The 19,787-nt window shown below is 36.3% G+C and overlaps 1 protein-coding gene across 1 annotated transcript; it reads right to left on the bottom strand.

Annotated features, from left to right (window-relative positions):
- Positions 1 to 1,627: 1,627 nt before the first annotated feature.
- On the bottom strand, positions 1,628 to 7,680 carry LOC116288677 (uncharacterized). The gene is made up of 3 exons (XM_089040567.1): positions 7,209 to 7,680; positions 2,701 to 2,939; positions 1,628 to 1,744 (listed from the first exon to the last, which is right to left on the bottom strand). The coding sequence occupies exons 1-3, from the start codon at positions 7,663 to 7,665 to the stop codon at positions 1,628 to 1,630; spliced, it is 813 nt and encodes a 270-aa protein (XP_088896693.1). The 5' UTR covers positions 7,666 to 7,680.
- Between the last annotated feature and the right edge of the window lie 12,107 nt (positions 7,681 to 19,787).

The raw sequence follows: 19,787 nt of genomic DNA, 5'->3' as shown, positions 1-19,787 counted from the left end.
CGGATATTAGAAAATGTCTTTTCCAAGTGTTAGTTAGAGCTTTTGACAGTATACGCCCAGGGGTTATCTTTAGACAGGAGATACGGGTTGTTTTAGCCAGGGGGTTTTCCTGTACACTATGCAACAAGGATAATTTATGGAAGTGTCTTGTTGTGAGTTTGTTAGATCCAATAAACCTTGCTGGTGAAAACCGTCAGTGGTGTGGTAGATGATGTAAGATCTTGTAAACGGTTGGATCTTCAGGGTGTTGATCAGATCTTATTAGCTGTAGTCGTCGATGTTTATTTCCGTTTTCCTAGCAGTGGTCATTAGCTATGTTTCCGAGAGGGTAAATACACTCGAAGTCGTTGTTGTTTATGAGTTCTTTGACCTGGAGGAAATTTCGGGATTCTTTAGCGAGCGCACATTCAGGTGTGAGATGGTAACATCATGCGTCAAGGGTCTTAGGATGATCGATTCTAAGCCTCCGGTTCACAGTAGGGAGGGTATTGATTGATATGCAGTTGCCAAGATTCCGGGACCCACGTTGACCACGATTTGTATACACTATTGGTTATCCTTGTAGGTATACCAATTCGATGGTTAGCAAGTCCAGGATTAGTAAAAATATCTCCACCCCTTAGCTGCACTTGTCGAGAGGCACATGAATTAGGATAATACATACACCATTTTATGTGGTAATCCGATTCACGGCGAAGGTCTTACCGATTTTTAGATATTTTTAGAGTAAAGGCAGCACCTTTTACTCAGATATTTTAAGCCCCTGAGTGTAGGTGAGGCCGAGGCTTTAAGTGCAACTAGCCCCTGATGCAATACTCCAGCTGAATGGCGAAACATTTCTTCATTTGAATGTCTTTTTCTTTAGTAACGATACACATTGTGGAAATCTTGAGTACAATGATGATGCTTCATAAATATCGTTCAATATCGTAACCGCACGCCATATGCTAGAACAATCTTTCACGCAACATTGTTGAGCGAAGTTTCATCGTTGCGAATCGTCTCGTGCATCATCCATCACCATTTTTGCCTCCCACTGTGCTTTGTTCCCTTTGTCTATTTGTCTATTATTCTGTTTGTTCGTCGTCTGTGCGTTTGTTTTGTCAAAATTGTATATTTATGCGGAGGAGGTCGGTATATATATATATATATATATACACACACGTATATATACATAAAGATAATAATAATAATACATTTAAAAAATACATATAGAGGAAAATATATATGAAATAATAGAATGAAATTTTTAAAAAAATGTAAAGTAAAAAAAAATCTTGTAAATAGCTATGTGGAGGTGGACGGCATTAATGTATGACTTACTCTTCTATCGATAATAAAGTTATAAAAAAAATTTGCCTCCAATATGCACTAGTTGTGTGCTTGAAAGCATTAATCAGTATTTGACTCAGACATTATACAAGCTTCATAATGAATAAAATTTAAAGAATTTTAAGATTTCAAAACGTGGCTTTTTCCAGGTTGCTGCTTTGCATACATGCGCACATTAATTCAGTGGAACCCGGCCTTACGGACAGTAAGTTAATACGGATATACAAATATTAGACTTATTAATGACATGTTGTTGTGTCCCGCCCGAATTTCAAACAAATTTCTATATATAAGTTTAATAGCCACACCGGATAATACGGACAACGGACACTTTTTTCTGTCCAAGTATGCCCATTTTCAGTCGTAGTCCACCCGGTTGATGCATATACTTCATTCTCTCAAAACAGCCACACTGTAATAATAATAATAATATTTAATACTTGATATTGCGCATTCTAACATTCTAAATATGATCGAGTGCGCATTACATGATTAACTGTGTGAATTCGAAAGCTCAACTTGTAATCTGGTCGCTAATAGTTCATGTTTGACATCTTAAATTCAGACATGATTGGGAGCTTTCATCGTATGATATTTCATCTTATGGCACAAACACATGGACCACCAAATACATTTATTGGCATTGTAGAAATAAACAAGGTACCACATACGACATTCCTACCTTGCACGGCAATAATAAGAATTTTATGGCAGAAAAGGTTCGCTAGTTCGACCTACAGCAAGTATCTACTTCCTTTTGAGTTTAAACGCTTTTTTTCCTCGGTATTGTGTTAGAATTTTAATATCTCGAACGTAGCGTATGACATAAAATCAGAATTTCCCAAGTAGGAAAATAAATAATAAAAAAAACAACGACAGAATAGGGCTTTTGAGTAAAAACTTTTTTTAGGTTTTTGCATAATCATATTTACACAACAAAACCCATTTACGTGACGTTAATTGACCAATTCAGTTTATACGGACACTTGGTTAATACAGACACTGCATCTTGTCCCCGCGACGGCGATCGTATTATCCGGGTACCACTGTATTGCATGTGCAGTACAACGATCATATTCAGAATCATTACTCTTTGAATACGCCGGTGAAAGAAATGACCGGTTATTGATGGGGTTTGAGCATAACATAAACTTTATTTGACTTGTCGTTTTTCTTGTGCACCAAAAGTGGTAGTCACTAATCGGGGCACTTTTAAAAAACACACACACACAACCTTGCGGTTCTGTGCAGTCCACTGTCGTAACTACTCGGTCATTAATAATTTGCATAAAAAACTATGTTGCGTATATTAAATCCATACTTACATTTAACAAGTAAAGTAAATGACTTCCTGTCCGGATTACCAACCCCATTGTCAGCAATACAGGTATAGTTTCCTTTGTCATTTATTGCTACTCGTTGGAAGACAAGGGCGTTGTTTGGACTTGACACTGAACTACTTCCATTGTAATGTTCTCCATTCTTCATCCATCTGATGTTTGGTATGGGTTTACCAGTAGCATTACACAACAAGGTAATGGTTTGGTTCTGGACGGCACTTCCACCATCACAGCCTTGACAGATGAGTGCGGTGATTTTAGGAGGGACTGTAAAATTTAAAAAATAAAACTTTTTAAACTTATCTAGTGTAATATAATATGAGTGGCATAACATATTATCATAGATAAATATTTATATTAATTTTTAAGCCCTAGAATGTAAAAGCATCAAATAATTTGCACATCGCTAAGTCCAGGTTGCTCTGTTTAAGGTGCATAGGGAGCATTAATTAGTCAGCCAGTCAGTCAGTCAGCCAGTACGTCAGTACGTCAGTCAGCCAGTCAGTCAGCCAGTACGTCAGTCAGCCAGTCAGTCAGTCAGTCAGTACGTCAGTCAGTACGTCAGTCAGTACGTCAGTCAGTACGTTAGTCAGCCAGTCAGTCAGTCAGCCTGTACGTCAGTCAGTCAGTCAAATAGCCAGTACGTCAGCCAGCCAGTCAGTCAGCCAGTTAGTCACTCAGTCACTCAGTCACTCAGTCACTCAGTCACTCAGTCACTCAGTCACTCAGTCACTCAGTCACTCAGTCACTCAGTCACTCAGTCACTCAGTCACTCAGTCACTCAGTCACTCAGTCACTCAGTCACTCAGTCAATCAGTCAGCCACTCAGTCAGTCAGTCAGTTAGCCAGTAAGTCAGTCAGCCAGTCAGTCAGCCAGTTAGTCAGTCACTCAGTCACTCAGTCAGTCACTTAGTCAGTCAGCCAGTACGTCAGTCAGCCACTCAGTCAGCCACTCAGTCAGTCATTCAAGCCAGTGAAACAACATTGAAGAGAGAGTCAAAGTCCACACAAACTTAGTCCAAAACTAATGCAGCTTAAAAAATAAAATCATGGTATGCCTTGCTTTTGAGTCGAAATATTTACTTACAGCCTTCACAATTCGATCTATTAAATCTACATTTATCTATCAGGTGGTTGTAGCTGAACACATTATAAGTGTAAGTATTCACTGAACGTTACAATCACTGTGACAATAGCCTGTAGCTTACAAAATAATATTAAATAATGAAGAACGCATAAAATAAAGAAATTGAATTGGTCATTAGAAAACTGCAAATAGTATCTAACTTCTAAAATATCATATAGAGATACATCATACATATAGCTAGATTTTTGCAAACTCCATGCCCTGCACTTGACAAATTCTCACTTCACTCGAATAAAAATTTCATTGGGAGACAAGCTAGAGGGGCTGACTTTGGGCAAGTCTAGCATAAAGCATATTTCATCACATAACAAGCATAGAAAATAAAATTCAAGATGAGACTCAGCACTCACTCAGCACACACATGTCAGCACTCACTTTTTTTTCAGTGAGAGCTAACATATTTTATTTACAATTGAATTTTATGCTAGAAATGAGTCATTTTGTACAGCTGTTTCCGAAGTTTTAAAAATCAATTGAAATCCTTTTACCAGATGGAAAAAAATAGAAAAGTCATTTATTTTATGTTCTTGTTTTATTTTTACTTTTTATTTTTTGTTTTCAGATGAAGTTTTGAGACCCAACATAGCTGTCTTTATATTATTATTCAAATTGCATGTAACAGCCCTTGACGTATTGTATCGTGAAAATTAGTCTGCCATACCTTAAAAAGTCATGTAAACATATCATGCAAAAATCTCAACCACCTATACTTTGTTTATAACAATAAGTTTTTAAACAAGCCTAAGTATAACATTTGGCAGATACTGTAGAAACCACTAAATGGATACTGATTTTCTAATATTTTTCCATTCTGGCAAGTGTTTGGTAGCAAAAATTGAAGAATATAAATAAAAACAACAGGAAGTTATAAGACATTTGCATATGAAACAGACCTAACAGCTGGATAGATACAGTTCGTCTGACTCAAGATGAAAACAATGGGCTACTATATAAACATAAAATATTTGTCATGCGACATCACCATTATAAATATTAGTATGCTATATATTGATTTTATAGGAATTCTTTTTTTAGTAAGTTAATACTGTAATTGGTAGCTAGTGTTCAACTTAGTTATGCAAATAAACTGAATTATGTAAATGCAAACTTCCTATAATCTACAACAAGACTGATGGTGATTGTCATTCCACCTTCCCCCCACCCCCACCCCCACCCCCTCTAGTCCCCCTCCCAGGCAATGTTGTGTTCTGATTGCTGAACCACAAATTAACAGAAGCCATTGGAGCAACACCGATATGATGCAGTGGTGAAAACTATCACATGTTAAGAGTTTGATAATATTTTTATTCATGAGTCTCCAAACAAGAGAGAGCAGATATTGAAAACAAATTTAAATGATATCCCAGGCTCTTAACAGGCAATATTTTTTTGTCCTTATCACGTTGATATTGACTCATAAATATAAATGTTTTTCTTATGACTCTGTTTGTATAAAAAGGACAAAAAACAGCAAAAATGGGAAGATATTAATTTAAATATAAATATTGTTCAAGAGAGTTAAGCCCTCTGCTATATGATTTAGTCAATATAAAAAAGTGAATAACTACAGTATGTAGCTCTTGGACATCTGCCATCTTGAATGGCATTCTAACTATCCTATTTTGTTTATATTTGAATTATGCGCTACAGTGACTCATTTGATAAGCTGTACATGTATGTTTCAACTGAACACAAATCAAATAAAAATTTTTTTCCTTTAAATATGTATTTTTCCTTGTTTGCTTTTACGCATTAATTTATGTGACCAAGCTGCATATAACTTTCTTTATTATTCAAATTGAAACCAAACAGCCCTTGGCATATATTATTTTGAAAATTAGGCATCCGTATGATATTTTTCATAGTATGTAATTAAATACTATGCAAAAATTCTAACCTTTCACTCTGTCCATAACAATATATACCCAATATGTTCTTTAAAAAATGAAAAGAATATTTTGCAGTGTTAACTCGTAAATGGATGCTGATTTTCTGATTTTTTTCTTCTAGAAAGCATTTTGTAACAAAAATTGAAGGAAAATACAAGCTTAAAACAATACCAAAATAAAAATAAGAAATATTTGTAATGACACATCATCATTATGAATATTAACTAGTATGCTATACCTTGATCTTCAAAGTAATGATGTTTTTAGTAAGCAAATGTTGTAATTGGTAGCTAATGTTGAACTTACTTAAATATATGCAAATAAAGGTGTGAATACAAATGCACACTAGCTGCAATATTGAACAAGAATGATTGTGGTTTTCACTCCCTCCCACCTACCCCCCCCCCCCCCCCCCCAGTCCTCCTTGCAGGCAATGTTGACTTCTGTTTGCTAAACCACGAATGAAGCCTTTGTCCAAAGCAACTCTGACATGGGGAAGTGGTGAAATATTCAGAGATTATTACATGTTATGAGCTTGATATTATTTTTGCAGATATGGAAAACTAATTTGAACGTTATCCGAAACGACTTCAATCATGGATCAAAACAGCCTGGATCTAAATGACTTGAAATCAAAAAGACCGGTTACCATTAAGAATATTCTTAAGAATATTGCTCATATTTTATTGTGGTAATTATTTACTCATAAACTGATAACGTACTACAAATATTCCTTAATTTACAAGATCTGTTAAAAAATACAAACCAATAACTATATAAATACTGTAAATGCCTTTGTACAGTAGCTACAGTATCATTAATTACTGATAGGCACCTACATCAGAGTATCAAGAATAGAAGCCATCTATCATTAACCAATAATGCATAGTTTATCATTAAAAATTTCAATGCCGGTTAATGTTTTACCGCATAAAAGATGAAATACTCAAAATATCAAAAATCGCTCACACCCTTTTGTAGTTTATCTTTTGCTTATTCACATGGTGAAATTTGTTTTTGCTATACACGCTATAAATCCATGTCCATTAATTCACCTCTACTGAACGTGCCCGATTTGTGTTTAAGGCTCCGGCATTGTTTCACATTAAAATTTCGCATTTAAATAATACTATTTTCTGAATCTCTATCATATGACCTTTAAAATGATGTATATAGTTTCATGGGGTTTTGTTTAACATGTTGCGAAGAGAGAGTTTTAAACGAAACATCCCCCTGAATAAGGTCTCCAGTAACCTTAATACTAGAACCATAAGTCTAATACGCCTCTGAAAAGGGTTACTTGAATTACATCTACATGTGGTTCCACATGAAGCCTAAACTATAATAATAACATATAACAATTATGCTGCGTAATATCTTATGCAAACAATCTTAATGTCAATTAATATCAAGTTCTTGATGATTATAATGTTTAAATGTAAAGACAATAAAATGAGTTCAGACAAAAATATTAAAATCCAGCAAGTAAAATTAACTTACCCTTAACTTGCAGATCAATTCTATTTTCCCTGGTAGTTGGTCTCAGGTTTGGAATTGTAACTGTAATACTGTATACATATGTTACATCAGGGTCGAGGGGATCAAACTTTGTGCCATCTTTGTTATGGTCTTGAAGAAGTATGTTTTTGATTAAAAATGTGGCAAACCCTCTGGGTGAAATACCACTTGCATTTAGAGCATACAGAGTGTCATTATTAGTCTTGGTATAACCACTGGAATAATAACTTGCCATTTCCACCTTTGTTTGATCAACCTGAACATCTAATTTGTATCTGTTGATGACCAGGCTGTTAAAATGATCACCTCCATCCAGGTCAAACTCCCAGTGCAGTTTCACATCTGTACTGTTGTGGCCAATAACAACAACAAGTGGATTCTGACTGACTTCAATAAACTGAAAGCAATCTGAAAAAAAAAGAGGGTAACTTTTGTTCATGTTTGGGACATTGACAAATAGTTATTTATACATGGTTGAATGGAAATACAGATTTTATTTTCTATCTAGAAGACAAAGATTTAAGAACTTTAGTTTAATATACACTGTACTATCATCTTGATTTTCACACGTTTCTCTCATGTTCATTCAGCATCCCGCATTTTTAGATCAGAGTATCTAAAGCGGAAAACTGTTATATATTCATTAAATCTTATCATTAATAAATATATATTCTAGCCTTGAAATTATAGAATTAGTATAGGAAATCGCACATTATCTAGAGTACAATTTGGAATGCATAGGTATGAGTGATGTTTTGAAAGTTTTCAAAATTCGAAGAGCCTTTAGGAGAGTCCAAGTGATTTGAGAACTTTCAAAACATCACGAGTACCTATAAATTCCGAATTGTATGAGAAGATTGTGTGATTTTTTGTTTATGATAAACTCAAAAAAATTGAGCAACTTAATTGGGACTCTAAAGAGTACAATTTGCATAGGAAATCGCATGATCTCGAATACAATTTGGAAATTAATAGACACAAGTAATGTTTTGAAAGTTCTTGTAATTGCACCAGCATTTAGGCGAGTGCAATTAAATAACTTTCAAAACATTGCGAGTGTCTATTAATTCCAAATTGTACGAGAAGATCGTGCGATTTTTTGTTTATAGTTCACTCAACAAAATTCCAGTGAAAAATGCGAAGCGACACCGTTCATCTTTGTCTATTTGGCGGCCAATTTTCAGTCCATCGCGCAACTGAAATGTATAAAAAAGATTAGTTCTTATTAGTTTTTACGGCTTTCTTTTGCCGCTGTTGACATTGTTTTGGCCGTGTTTCCATAGCAACTTAATTCAGTACTCCTACGGAGTACAATTAGCGCTTTAATTGTACTCCTCTCGACCAATCAGAGTCGAATAATTTTGTTGAGTGTACTATAAGAGATTTAATTATTGTACTCCTCTTGTCCAATCAGAATAATAATAATAATAATAATAATAATAATAATAATAATAATAGTTTATTTATCCACATAACGCCTAGGAGCATTTCACATACTCGTTTAAAATGCGCACGTGCACTAATCTATTAAGAAATAACCTAAATTAAAGTGATATAAAATATAATATATATATGTATATATGCAATAAATATAAAATATGAAATGATAAATATCTATTTACAATGGGAAGTTAATAAAGGAAATAAGAAAGAAAAAAAAAAAAAAAAAAAATCCAATATATGATAAATAAAAATTTATCTAACGATATATAAAAGGTATGAAGTCTAATTTACGTATGATATTCTTAAAGCTATTTACGTTAACAGCATTTCTCGCATTAGATGGTAAATTGTTCCAAAGATGACTAGCTATGGATACAAAAGAATTAAGACGCCACTTACTGTTAAATGAATATTGCTCAAGTTTAGTACCAGAGCCTCTTAAATTATACTTAACTGTACGAAATTTGAAAAAGTCATTAATATATCTAGGGCCATTCCCTTTGATGCATTTAAAAAGTAAGACTAAAACTTGGAAATATCTCCTATGTTCTACGGTACGCATATTAATTGATTTAAGAATGCTGTCATAAGAATTAGATTTAGATAGGCCTAATAAAGTTCTAAGAATATAATAATTGGCTTCTTCTAATTTTTTTGAGAGTGACTTAGATATTCCCACCAGCACAGGGCTACAATACTCAAGATGAGGCAAAATAAAAGCCCTATATAATTGAATCATAACATGCGCTGGAACTAAACGTCTTATTCTACGTAAAGCGTTTGTCTTAGCATAAGCGTTATTAAGCTGGACATTTAAATGTTCCTCAAAAGTTAATTTTGAGTCAATGGTAACGCCAAGTATCTTTAAAGAGTCCTTGATTTTCACAGGATTATCACCCAATAGAAGATTGTACTTGTAAGTGTTCGTTCCGATGACGAGAGCTTGAGTCTTTACAGTGTTGATTGACAGATGGTTACTAGTAACCCACTCCTTGATGGAGTTAAGTTCCTTGTTGATAGTATAGTTTAGTACCATAGGAGAGTAGTCAGCATAGTATTCAGTAGTGTCATCAGCATACATACGTAGAGATACTGTAGAGATGAAGTCATTCAAGTCATTCACAAAGATGTTGAACAGAAGCGGTCCAAGTAAGGATCCTTGAGGTACTCCAGCTGTTATTGGTTGCCACTCAGAAAATACGTTGTCAACCCGAACTCTTTGGCGGCGACCAAGGAGATAGGCTTTCATAAGAAGAATTGCATCTGTGTTAAAGCCGTAGGCTTTAAGCTTTGCAATAAGCAAATTATGGTTGATGGAATCAAAGGCTTTGCTGAGATCTACTGCTATGGTAACAATTCCTTTCCTATCATCTAAACTTGCACGCCAATCATCAATTATTTTAATTAGAGCTGTACAACAGGAATGTCCCTTTAAAAATCCAGACAAGTTGTTAGAAAAATGAGGAGAAATAGCAGTATATATCTGATCATATAAAACTTTCTCGTAGATTTTGGAAATGGTCGATAAAATGGAAATTGGACGATAGTTAGTTTTATCATTTTCGTCCGATCTTTTATGAATCGGTGTCACATTACTAGATTTCCATTCCAGAGGACATGACTGACTGCAAATGAAACAATTGATGAGACGTGTAATTTCGCAAGATAAAATTGTTGACGAGAACTTGAGGACTTTAGGAGATATCTTGTCAATACCAACTGACTTTTTGGGGTTAAGTTTATCCAAAATATCCTTTATATACGGTTCATCTACCATGTGAAAATCAAAGTTGAGATCACAGTTCTTCATTCCAATACGACGTATGCTTGGGTGATCAGAAAAATCGTTCGAGGTAGAATCATATGAACCAGCAGCATTAATGAAATAATCATTCAAGGTTTCAGCTACAAGTTTAGAATCAGATAATAAGGCGTTATTTTCAATCAGTTGAATTTTGTTTGAACCAGAAGATTTACTGTTGGGCATCAAGGGTCTCATCTTCTTCCAAAACTCACCAGGATTCTTTATATTATTTGAGGCTTTATAACAAAAGGCCTTTGTTTCTTTACGTTTGAGAGATCTAACTTTATTCCGTTGTTTACGATACAACTCCCAGGAGTTGACTGTTGGATTTTTCTTGTGTTGTTTAAAAAGACGATTGCGACGAGATATCTCACGCGATATTTCAGGCGTTATCCATGGTAATTGGTCAGATCTTATTTGCTTCTTCTTTAAGGGAGCGTGTAAATCCAGTATGTCTTTATAAAGTTTTGACCAATGATCCCAGATTTCATCAGCATCGTCGTAACTAAACGCAGTATGCCAAGGAACGTTTTGCAGAGCAGAAATAAAATCCTCTTCTTTAAAGTTCTTGAAGCTGCGATATTCAATAGTGCGAGGTTTAGGTCTCGGTAATTTGCATTTTCTGATAATATAAATAAGGTCATGGTCACTGATTCCGAGAGGTAAGGTGCCACTAGTTGCATAGCGCTCAGCATGACTAGACAAAATGACGTCAATCAATGTTTTGGATTTTTCAGTAACTCGAGTCGGTTCGGATATTTGGTTAACAAAGCAAAACTTTCTGCAGAAATCAACCAGTGTTTTATTAGGTTTTCTTCCATCCAGCTTGTTTTCATACATGTCCATATTTAAGTCTCCCACTATAAGAATCTCATTTCGTAATCTAAAAATCTCCTCAGCAGTCGTAGATAAAGATTGGATAAAGTGTTTTATTCCTTTAGTCCCATCTATGTTTCATCCCTTTAGTCCCATCTATGTTTTATCCCTTTAGTCCAACTGATGTTTTATCCCTTTAGTCACATAGATGTTTTATCCCTCTAGTCCCATAGATGTTTTAACCCTTTAGTCCCATCTATGTTTCATCCCTCTAGTCCCATAGATGTTTTAACCCTTTAGTCACATCTATGTTTCATCCCTTTAGTCCCGTCTATGTTTTATCCCTTTAGTCCCATCTATGTTTCATCCCTTTAGTCCCACAGATGTTTTATCCCTTTAGTCCCATAGATGTTTCATCCCTCTAGTCCCATAGATGTTTTAACCCTTTAGTCACATCTATGTTTCATCCCTTTAGTCCCGTCTATGTTTTATCCCTTTAGTCCCATCTATGTTTCATCCCTTTAGTCCCACAGATGTTTTATCCCTTTAGTCCCATCTATGTTTCATCCCTCTAGTCCCATAGATGTTTTAACCCTTTAGTCACATCTATGTTTTAACCCTTTAGTCACATCTATGTTTCATCCCTTTAGTCCCCGTCTATGTTTTATCCCTTTAGTCCCATCTATGTTTCATCCCTTTAGTCCCACAGATGTTTTATCCCTTTAGTCCCATCTATGTTTCATCCCTCTAGTCCCATAGATGTTTTAACCCTTTAGTCACATCTATGTTTCATCCCTTTAGTCCCATAGATGTTTTAACCCTTTAGTCACATCTATGTTTCATCCCTTTAGTCCCGTCTATGTTTTATCCCTTTAGTCCCATCTATGTTTCATCCCTTTAGTCCCACAGATGTTTTATCCCTTTAGTCCCATCTATGTTTCATCCCTCTAGTTCCCATAGATGTTTTAAACCCTTTAGTCACATCTATGTTTCATCCCTTTAGTCCCGTCTATGTTTTATCCCTTTAGTCCCATCTATGTTTCATCCCTTTAGTCCCACAGATGTTTTTATCCCTTTAGGTCCCATCTATGTTTCATCCCTCTAGTCCCATAGATGTTTTAACCCTTAGTTCGTCACATCTATGTGTTCACACACATCTATGTTTAGCATCCCTTAGTCCCCTTCTATGTATTTTTATATCACTTATTTCACTCTATGTTTTCATCCCTTTAGTCCCATCTATGTTTGATCCCTTTTAGAGTCACATCTATGTTTACATCCTAGTCCCGTCTATGTACAAACATCTATGCTATGTTTCATCCCTTTAGGTCCCGTCTATGTGTTATTAACCCTTTAGTCACATATATGTTTAATCACCGGTAGTCCCACAGATGTTTATCACTTTAGTCCCATTCTATGTTGCATCCATTTAGGTCCCACAGTGTTGTATCCCTTTAGTCCCTCTATGTTTCCTCCCTCTAGTCCCAGAGATTGTTTAAACCCTTTAGTCAAACTGAGTTTCATCCCTCTAGTCCATAGATGTTCCTCACAAAACTTTAGTCACATATATGTTTTCATCCCTTAGTCCGTCTATGTTTTATCACTTATTCACACTAGGTTTCATCCCTTTTTATCCCATTATGTTTTATCCCTTTAGTCTTTAGATCAAATCTAGGTCATCCCTTTAGCCGTCTATGTGTTATCCCTCTAGTCCCATCTATGTTTTATAAATTTAGGCACCAATTCTAGTCCTTTAGTCCCAGTCTAGTGTTCATCACTTTGGTCTCTAGTTTTATCCATACTCTAGGTGTTCTAACACTTGTTAGTCAAATCTATGCTTTAAGCCCTTTAGTCAAATCTTGTTTTAAGCCCTCTAGTCACATCATGTTTTATCCTTTAGTCCAGTTATGTTTAATCCCTCTAGTCCATCCCCTTTAGGTCATGTTTAATCCCCCCACAGATCTAGGTCCCATTATGGTTTATCACTTAGTCCCATAGATGTTTTTAACCCTTTTAGATAGTTTATACCTTTAGTCCGTCTATGTTTTATACCCTTTAGTCATATATGTTTCCCATTTATTCCAGTAATGTTTATACCTTTAGTCCCATCTATGTTTCATCCCTTAGTCCTACACAGATGTTTTATCCCTTTAAGTCCATCATGTGTTCATCCCCTCTAGTCCCATAGAGAGTTTTAACCACTGTAGTCAAATCTAGGTTCATCCTGTCAGTAACGCGGTCCTCGTCTTATAGAGTTTTACCCTTAGTAACACATTATATGTTTCATACAATTTATTGTTATTAGTCCCGTATTATGCATGTTTCTATCCCTGCTTTAGAATCAGGTTTCTTAGAAATGTTGACGTCCAGTGTCCCTGTAGTCCACCAGTGTCTTTTCACTTTAACCATCAGTTTTAGTCATCCCTCTAGTCCATACCATCTCTGTGTTTTTTCCCTTCCTGGTCACCATCTAGTTCAATCCATCTTTAGTCCCACCAGATGTTTCTATTTTTATCTGCACTTTAGGGCTCCATCTATCATCTCTGTTCGTCACTTATCGTCTGACTGTATCTTTATTCTACCTTGGACTCTTCTTGTCCCATACCATGGCTTTCATCCCCTCTAGTCTCCATAGATGTTGCTTCAGTTACTCCTTGTAGTCCCATCTATGTTTTATTCCCTTTATATGTCCAATGTCTATGTGATGTGTTTCCCTTAGGGACACCAGTCTAGCGGTTTCATCCCTTTAGTCCACTTTTAGTTTTTCATCCCTTTAGTCACACTATGTTCATTCCCTTTCACGTCACCCTGTAGTCAATCTATGTTTCATCCCTTTAGTCCCATTATGTTTCATCCCTTAGTCCCATATATGTTTCATCCCTTAGTCCAATAGATGTTTAAATCCCTTTGTTCTCAGCTAATTGTTTATCTTAGTTCCCATCGAGATGTTTCATCCCTTTAGTCCCTGGTAGATGTTTTAATCAGGTCTATGTTTTTTAGTCCCATAGATGTCTTGAACCTTTAGTCCCATCTATGTTTTCAGGTCCCCAGTCTATGTTTTCATTCCCTTTAGTTCCATCCTATGTTTCATCCCTTTAGTCCCATCTATGTTTCATCCCTTAGTCCCTCTATGTTTTCATCCCTTTAGTCCCCATCTATGTTTCATCCCTTATAGTCCCAGTCTATGTTTCATCCCTTTAGTCACCGGTCTAATGTTTCATCCCGTTTAGTCCCATCTATGTTTTTTCATTCCCTTTAGTCCCATCTATGTTTTCATTCCTTTAGTCCCATCTAGTTTCAGCCCTCTTGAGTCCCATCTATGTTTCATCCCTCTAGTCCCATCTATGTTACTCCCTCTAGTCCCCATCTATGTTTCATGTCCTTAGGAGTCCCATCTATGTTTCATCCCTTTAGTCCCCTCTATGTTTTCATCCCTTCTAGTCTCCATCTATGTTTCATCCCTTTAGTCCCCATCTGACTGTTTCATGCCCTTTAGGTCTCATCTAGGTTTCATCCCTTATAGTCCATCATCTATGTTTCATATCCCTTTAGGTCCCATCTATGTTTCATCCCTTTAGTCCCATCTATGTTTCATCCCTTTAGTCCCATCTATGTTTCATTCCCTCTAGTCCCATCTATGTTTCATCCCTTTAGTCCCAGCTATGTTTCATCCCTTAGTCCCATCTATGTTTCATCCCTTTAGTCCCATATATGTTTCATCCCGTTAGTCCCATCTATGTTTCATCCCTTTAGTCCCATCTATGTTTCATCCCTTTAGTCCCAGCTATGTTTCATCCTCTAGTCCCATCTATGTTTCATCCCTTTAGTCCCATCGTTGTTCAATCCATTTAGTCTCATCTATGTTTTCATTCCTTTAGTCCCATCTATGTTTCATCCCTTTAGTCCAATCTATGTTGTTCATCCCTTTAGTACTCATGTATGTTTCATTCCCTTTAGTCCCATCTCTTTTCATCACTTTAGCGTCCCATCTATGCCGTTTCATTCCCTTTAGTCCCATCTATGTTTCATCCCTTTAGTCCCATCTATGTTTCTATCCCCTTTAGTCCCATCTATGTTTCATCCCTTTAGTCCATCTATGTTTCATCCCTTTAGTCCCATCTATGTTTCATCCCTTTAGTCCCATCTATGTTTCATCCCTTTAGTCCCATCTATGTTTCCATCCCTTTAGTCCCATCTATGTTTCATCCCTTTAGTCCATCTATGTTTATCCCTTTAGTCCCATCTAGTTTCATCCCTTTAGTCCATATATGTTTTCATCCCTTAGTCCCATCTATGTTCATCCCTTTAGTCCCATCTATGTTTTCATCCCTTTAGTCCCATCTATGTTTCATCCCCTTTTAGTCCCATCTATGTTTTATCCTTTAGTCCCATCTATGTTTTATCCCTTTAGTACCATCTATGTTTATCAATCTCTGTTTTATCTTTAGTCCCATCTATGTTTCATCCCTTTAGTCCCATCTAGTTTCATCCCTTTAGTCTCATCTATCATATCCCATTTAGTCCCATTTTCATCCTTTATGTTTTCATCCCTAGTCCCATATATGTTTCATCCCTTTAGTCCCATCTATGTTTCCTTTAGTCCCATCTATGTTTCATCCCTTTAGTCCCATCTATGTTTTTATCCCTTTTAGTCCCATAGATGTTTCATCCCTTTAGTCCCATCTATGTTTCATCCCTTTAGTCCCATCTATGTTTTATTCCCTTTAGTCCCATCTATGTTTCATCCCTTTAGTCCCATATGTTTCATCCCTTTAGTCCCATCTATGTTTCATCCCTTTAGTCCCATCTATGTTTTATTCCTTTAGTCCCATCTATGTTTCATCCCTTTAGTCCCATCTATGTTTCATCCCTTTAGTCCATCTATGTTTTCCATCCCTTTTAGACTCCCATCTATGTTTCATCCCTTTAGTCCCCATATATGTTTCATCCCCTTTAGTCCCATCGATGTTTCATTCCATACCCATCTACTGTTTCATCCCTCTAAGGTCCCCTCATATGTTTCATCCCTTTAGTCCCATCTATGTTTCATCCCTTTAGTCCCATCTATGATTTCATCCCTCTAGTCCCCATCTATGGTTCATCCCTTTAGTCCCATCTATGTGTGCAGTCCCTCTAGTCCATCTATGTTTTATATTCCTTTAGTCCCATCTATGTTTCTTCCCTCTAGTCCCATCTTGTTTCATCCCTTAGTCCCCATAGATTGTTTATATCCTTTATAGTCCCATCTATGTTTCATCCCTTTTAGGTCCCCATATATGTTTCATACCTTTAGTCCCATCTATGTTTCATCATCCCTTTAGTCCCCATAGATGTTTCATCCCTTTAGTCCCATCTATGTTTCATCCCTTTAGTCCCATCTATGTTTCATCCCTTTAGTCCCATGTATGTTTCATTCCTCTAGGTCCCATCTATGTTTCATCCTCCTAGTCCCGTCTATGTTTCATCCCTTTAGTCCCATCTATGTTTCATCCCTTTAGTCCCATCTATGTTTCATCCCTTTAGTCCCATCTATGTTTCATCCCTTTAGTCCCATCTATGTTTCATCCCTTTAGTCCCATCTATGTTTCATCCCTTTAGTCCCATCTATGTTTCATCCCTTTAGTCCCATAGATGTTTTATTCCTTTAGTCCCGTCTATGTTTCATCCCTCTAGTCCCATCTATGTTTCATCCCTTTAGTCCCATCTATGTTTCATCCCTTTAGTCCCATCTATGTTTTATTCCTTTAGTCCCATCTATGTTTCATCCCTCTAGTCCCATCTATGTTTCATCCCTTTAGTCCCATCTATGTTTTATTCCTTTAGTCCCGTCTATGTTTCATCCCTCTAGTCCCATCTATGTTTTATCCCTTTAGTCCCATCTATGTTTCATCCCTTTAGTCCCATCTATGCTTCATCCCTTTAGTCCCATACATGTTTCATCCCTTTAGTCCCATCTATGTTTCATCCCTTTAGTCCCGTCTATGTTTCATCCCTTTAGTCCCATCTATGTTTTATCCCCTTAGTCCCATCTATGTTTCATTCCTCTAGTCCCATCTATGTTTTATCCCTCTAGTCCCGTCTATGTTTCATCAATAGACTTTATGTTTTTATCCTTTTTAACCAATCAGCCCTTTTCTTTATCAGTTTTCCATGTTAAGTGCATTCGTAGAAATAAATTTGTTGACGGTATTTTATTATATCTAAATCTAAGTACACTACATCTCGTATATCTGATGTGCACCTGGCAACATTGAATCAATAAGGCTTTTAGTGCGGAAAATGTCTTTCCGTACAGTTAATATGAATCCGTATAAGTTTCATTATACTCAGTCTTTTCTTTGCTTAGTTAATATTTGCTTGACTGTTTATTGCCTTTGTTTGTTTCTATTTTGCCCGAATTTGTTTGTTTGTACACAGGTAGCCCAACTTGGTTTTTATGGTGTCAGTTATAAGGAAATGTATGGGGATTCTTCAAAAAGTTCAGTAAAATCATTGAAACATGAAATAAAGCCTCGAAATTTTACGTGATCACTGAGAAATAGCACTTCTTTCGATCTGTGTGGTTATTTTTTTTAAATTTAGCTCGTTTTAAGGATCAGTTATTAATTCCCCCACCCGAGTAAGAAATAAGAAATAAGAGTGCTATTTCTCAATGATCACGTAAAATTTCGCTATTCTCGACTTTCACATCCCCATAATGCCTTGCGTTTTTGGGGGGTAACCAATCAAAAAACTGTCCCAAATTGAAATGGTTCTTAATTGAATTTATACTATACCTGCTTTTATCTGTACAATACTGATTCTCAGTTTATTTCAAGTTATTTTTGCGTGTACAGATCATCAAGAGTTTTGGTCTCACAGAAAATGTATTGACTTACGAAAAAATGTTTTCAAGCTTCTATCTTTTTCTGTTTTTTACTTCTTCATTTTATCTTTGGATACCAAACGAGGTATTTTCAACATTGTCTGATCAGCCTTCAGCAAAATATGTGGCTTTTTACCCTCTGGTTACCCCTCAAAGACGCAAAGGATTATGGGGATGCGAAAGTCGAGAATAATAGCTATACCCCCAGACATACAAATGTCTGTAAATTTGTCACTTTTCAACTAACTAAAGTTTTCTCGGCCGATATAAGACCTGACATAATGAATCTTTGTAGGGTTGCTAAAGTAAAGGTGTTGTTATACCGGTTTAAAGGATAAAGCTTACTCTCACAAATGAATTTTCTTCCCAGGTGGTATAAGTATAGAAAATACCACCGTTTCAAAAGAATTAATGAAAATTTCTCGCGCATTACCACTACTAGTGCTTACCCGGAAAATTACAACATTTTTCAAAGGCATCTTATGCTTTTTGGATGCTTGGCTTTAAATAAACAAAATAATGACAAAGTGATGCCTAAAAATGCTTCATTGGAATCGGCAATTTTTGAACTACCAAAGTTTTTACTGAACCAAATTCAAAGATGCTAAAATCAATTTTTAAAAAATTGAAAAAAAATCGATTCCACTGTGCCATACCCCCGAGACATCCGTAGAGCTGAGGCGGCGTATGGACTTCGGACCTGACGGCGATTAAATCCTTCTGCCCTTGGGTTGTACGAATTACGCAAGAAAATGTTCTAGCCGAAGCATCAGGGGAGAGACCAGCCGGCCCCCAGACCATATCGGCTAATCCCTTGCATCTCTGCCACGCACGGAATCAGTTGAAAAATTGATGTTAAAAAATATCGTCTATTCGGTGCATTGTTTTCACCGCTATTGTTATGCTGATTCACCTGAAACCGTGGTCTAATGGAAAAAACGTTGGTTTCCATATTAAGTCAAACCCGGCTGAGCAAAGTTAGAAGCTGGATGGGTGACCTAAAAACTATGCCTACTAAAAAGCAAGTGTAAGTTTTTTTTAACTTTTAAAAGCTTAATACCCGTTTAAGTTTACGACAACTGCTAGCTTGTGTTCAGCGAAAGGCTCTTATAAGAAAGTGCGCGCTTACTTAGCGAAAGCCTCTTATAAGGACACAACAGGCAGTTTGACAATTTCTTTCGCGAGTTCATTTTCGCTGCAAAACTCAATGTTCTTCACCCCTCGATAGGTGATTGATCACTTCAGCAAGAAATTTTCATCTGGCAAAGGGCTATCTAGTATTTCTCGCATACCCCTGGGGATTGGCCTCAATCCCGTAACATGGTTGGCAAGCGATTATAATCCGCATCAAAATCTGGCTTCATGAGTTTCCTTCCTACATTATTGCACCACTATTAGCAGCTGCTAGCTTGTTCAGCGAAATACTCTCATAAGAGACCGGTATGGTAGCAGAACTGGGATTTTGAGAATTTCTTCCTCGATTTGATTTTCGCTGCAACACCGAATATTTTCATCGTATCTGATAGGTGACTGGTCCTTTTTAGCCAAAAAGATCCGGAAATATATGAATGGATGGATGGATGGATAGATAGATGGGTTAAATGGATAAAATAGATGGATGAGACGGATAAGA

The sequence above is a fragment of the Actinia tenebrosa genome, unplaced genomic scaffold, assembly GCF_029948245.1.
Source record: "Actinia tenebrosa isolate PJP-AT-01 unplaced genomic scaffold, QUT_ActTen_1.0 PGA_scaffold7__59_contigs__length_16204524, whole genome shotgun sequence".
In the NCBI taxonomy this organism is placed as follows: Eukaryota; Metazoa; Cnidaria; class Anthozoa; order Actiniaria; family Actiniidae; genus Actinia; species Actinia tenebrosa.
The sequence above is the reverse complement of the archived record's forward strand: the minus strand, read 5'-3'. Positions and strand labels throughout refer to the sequence as shown.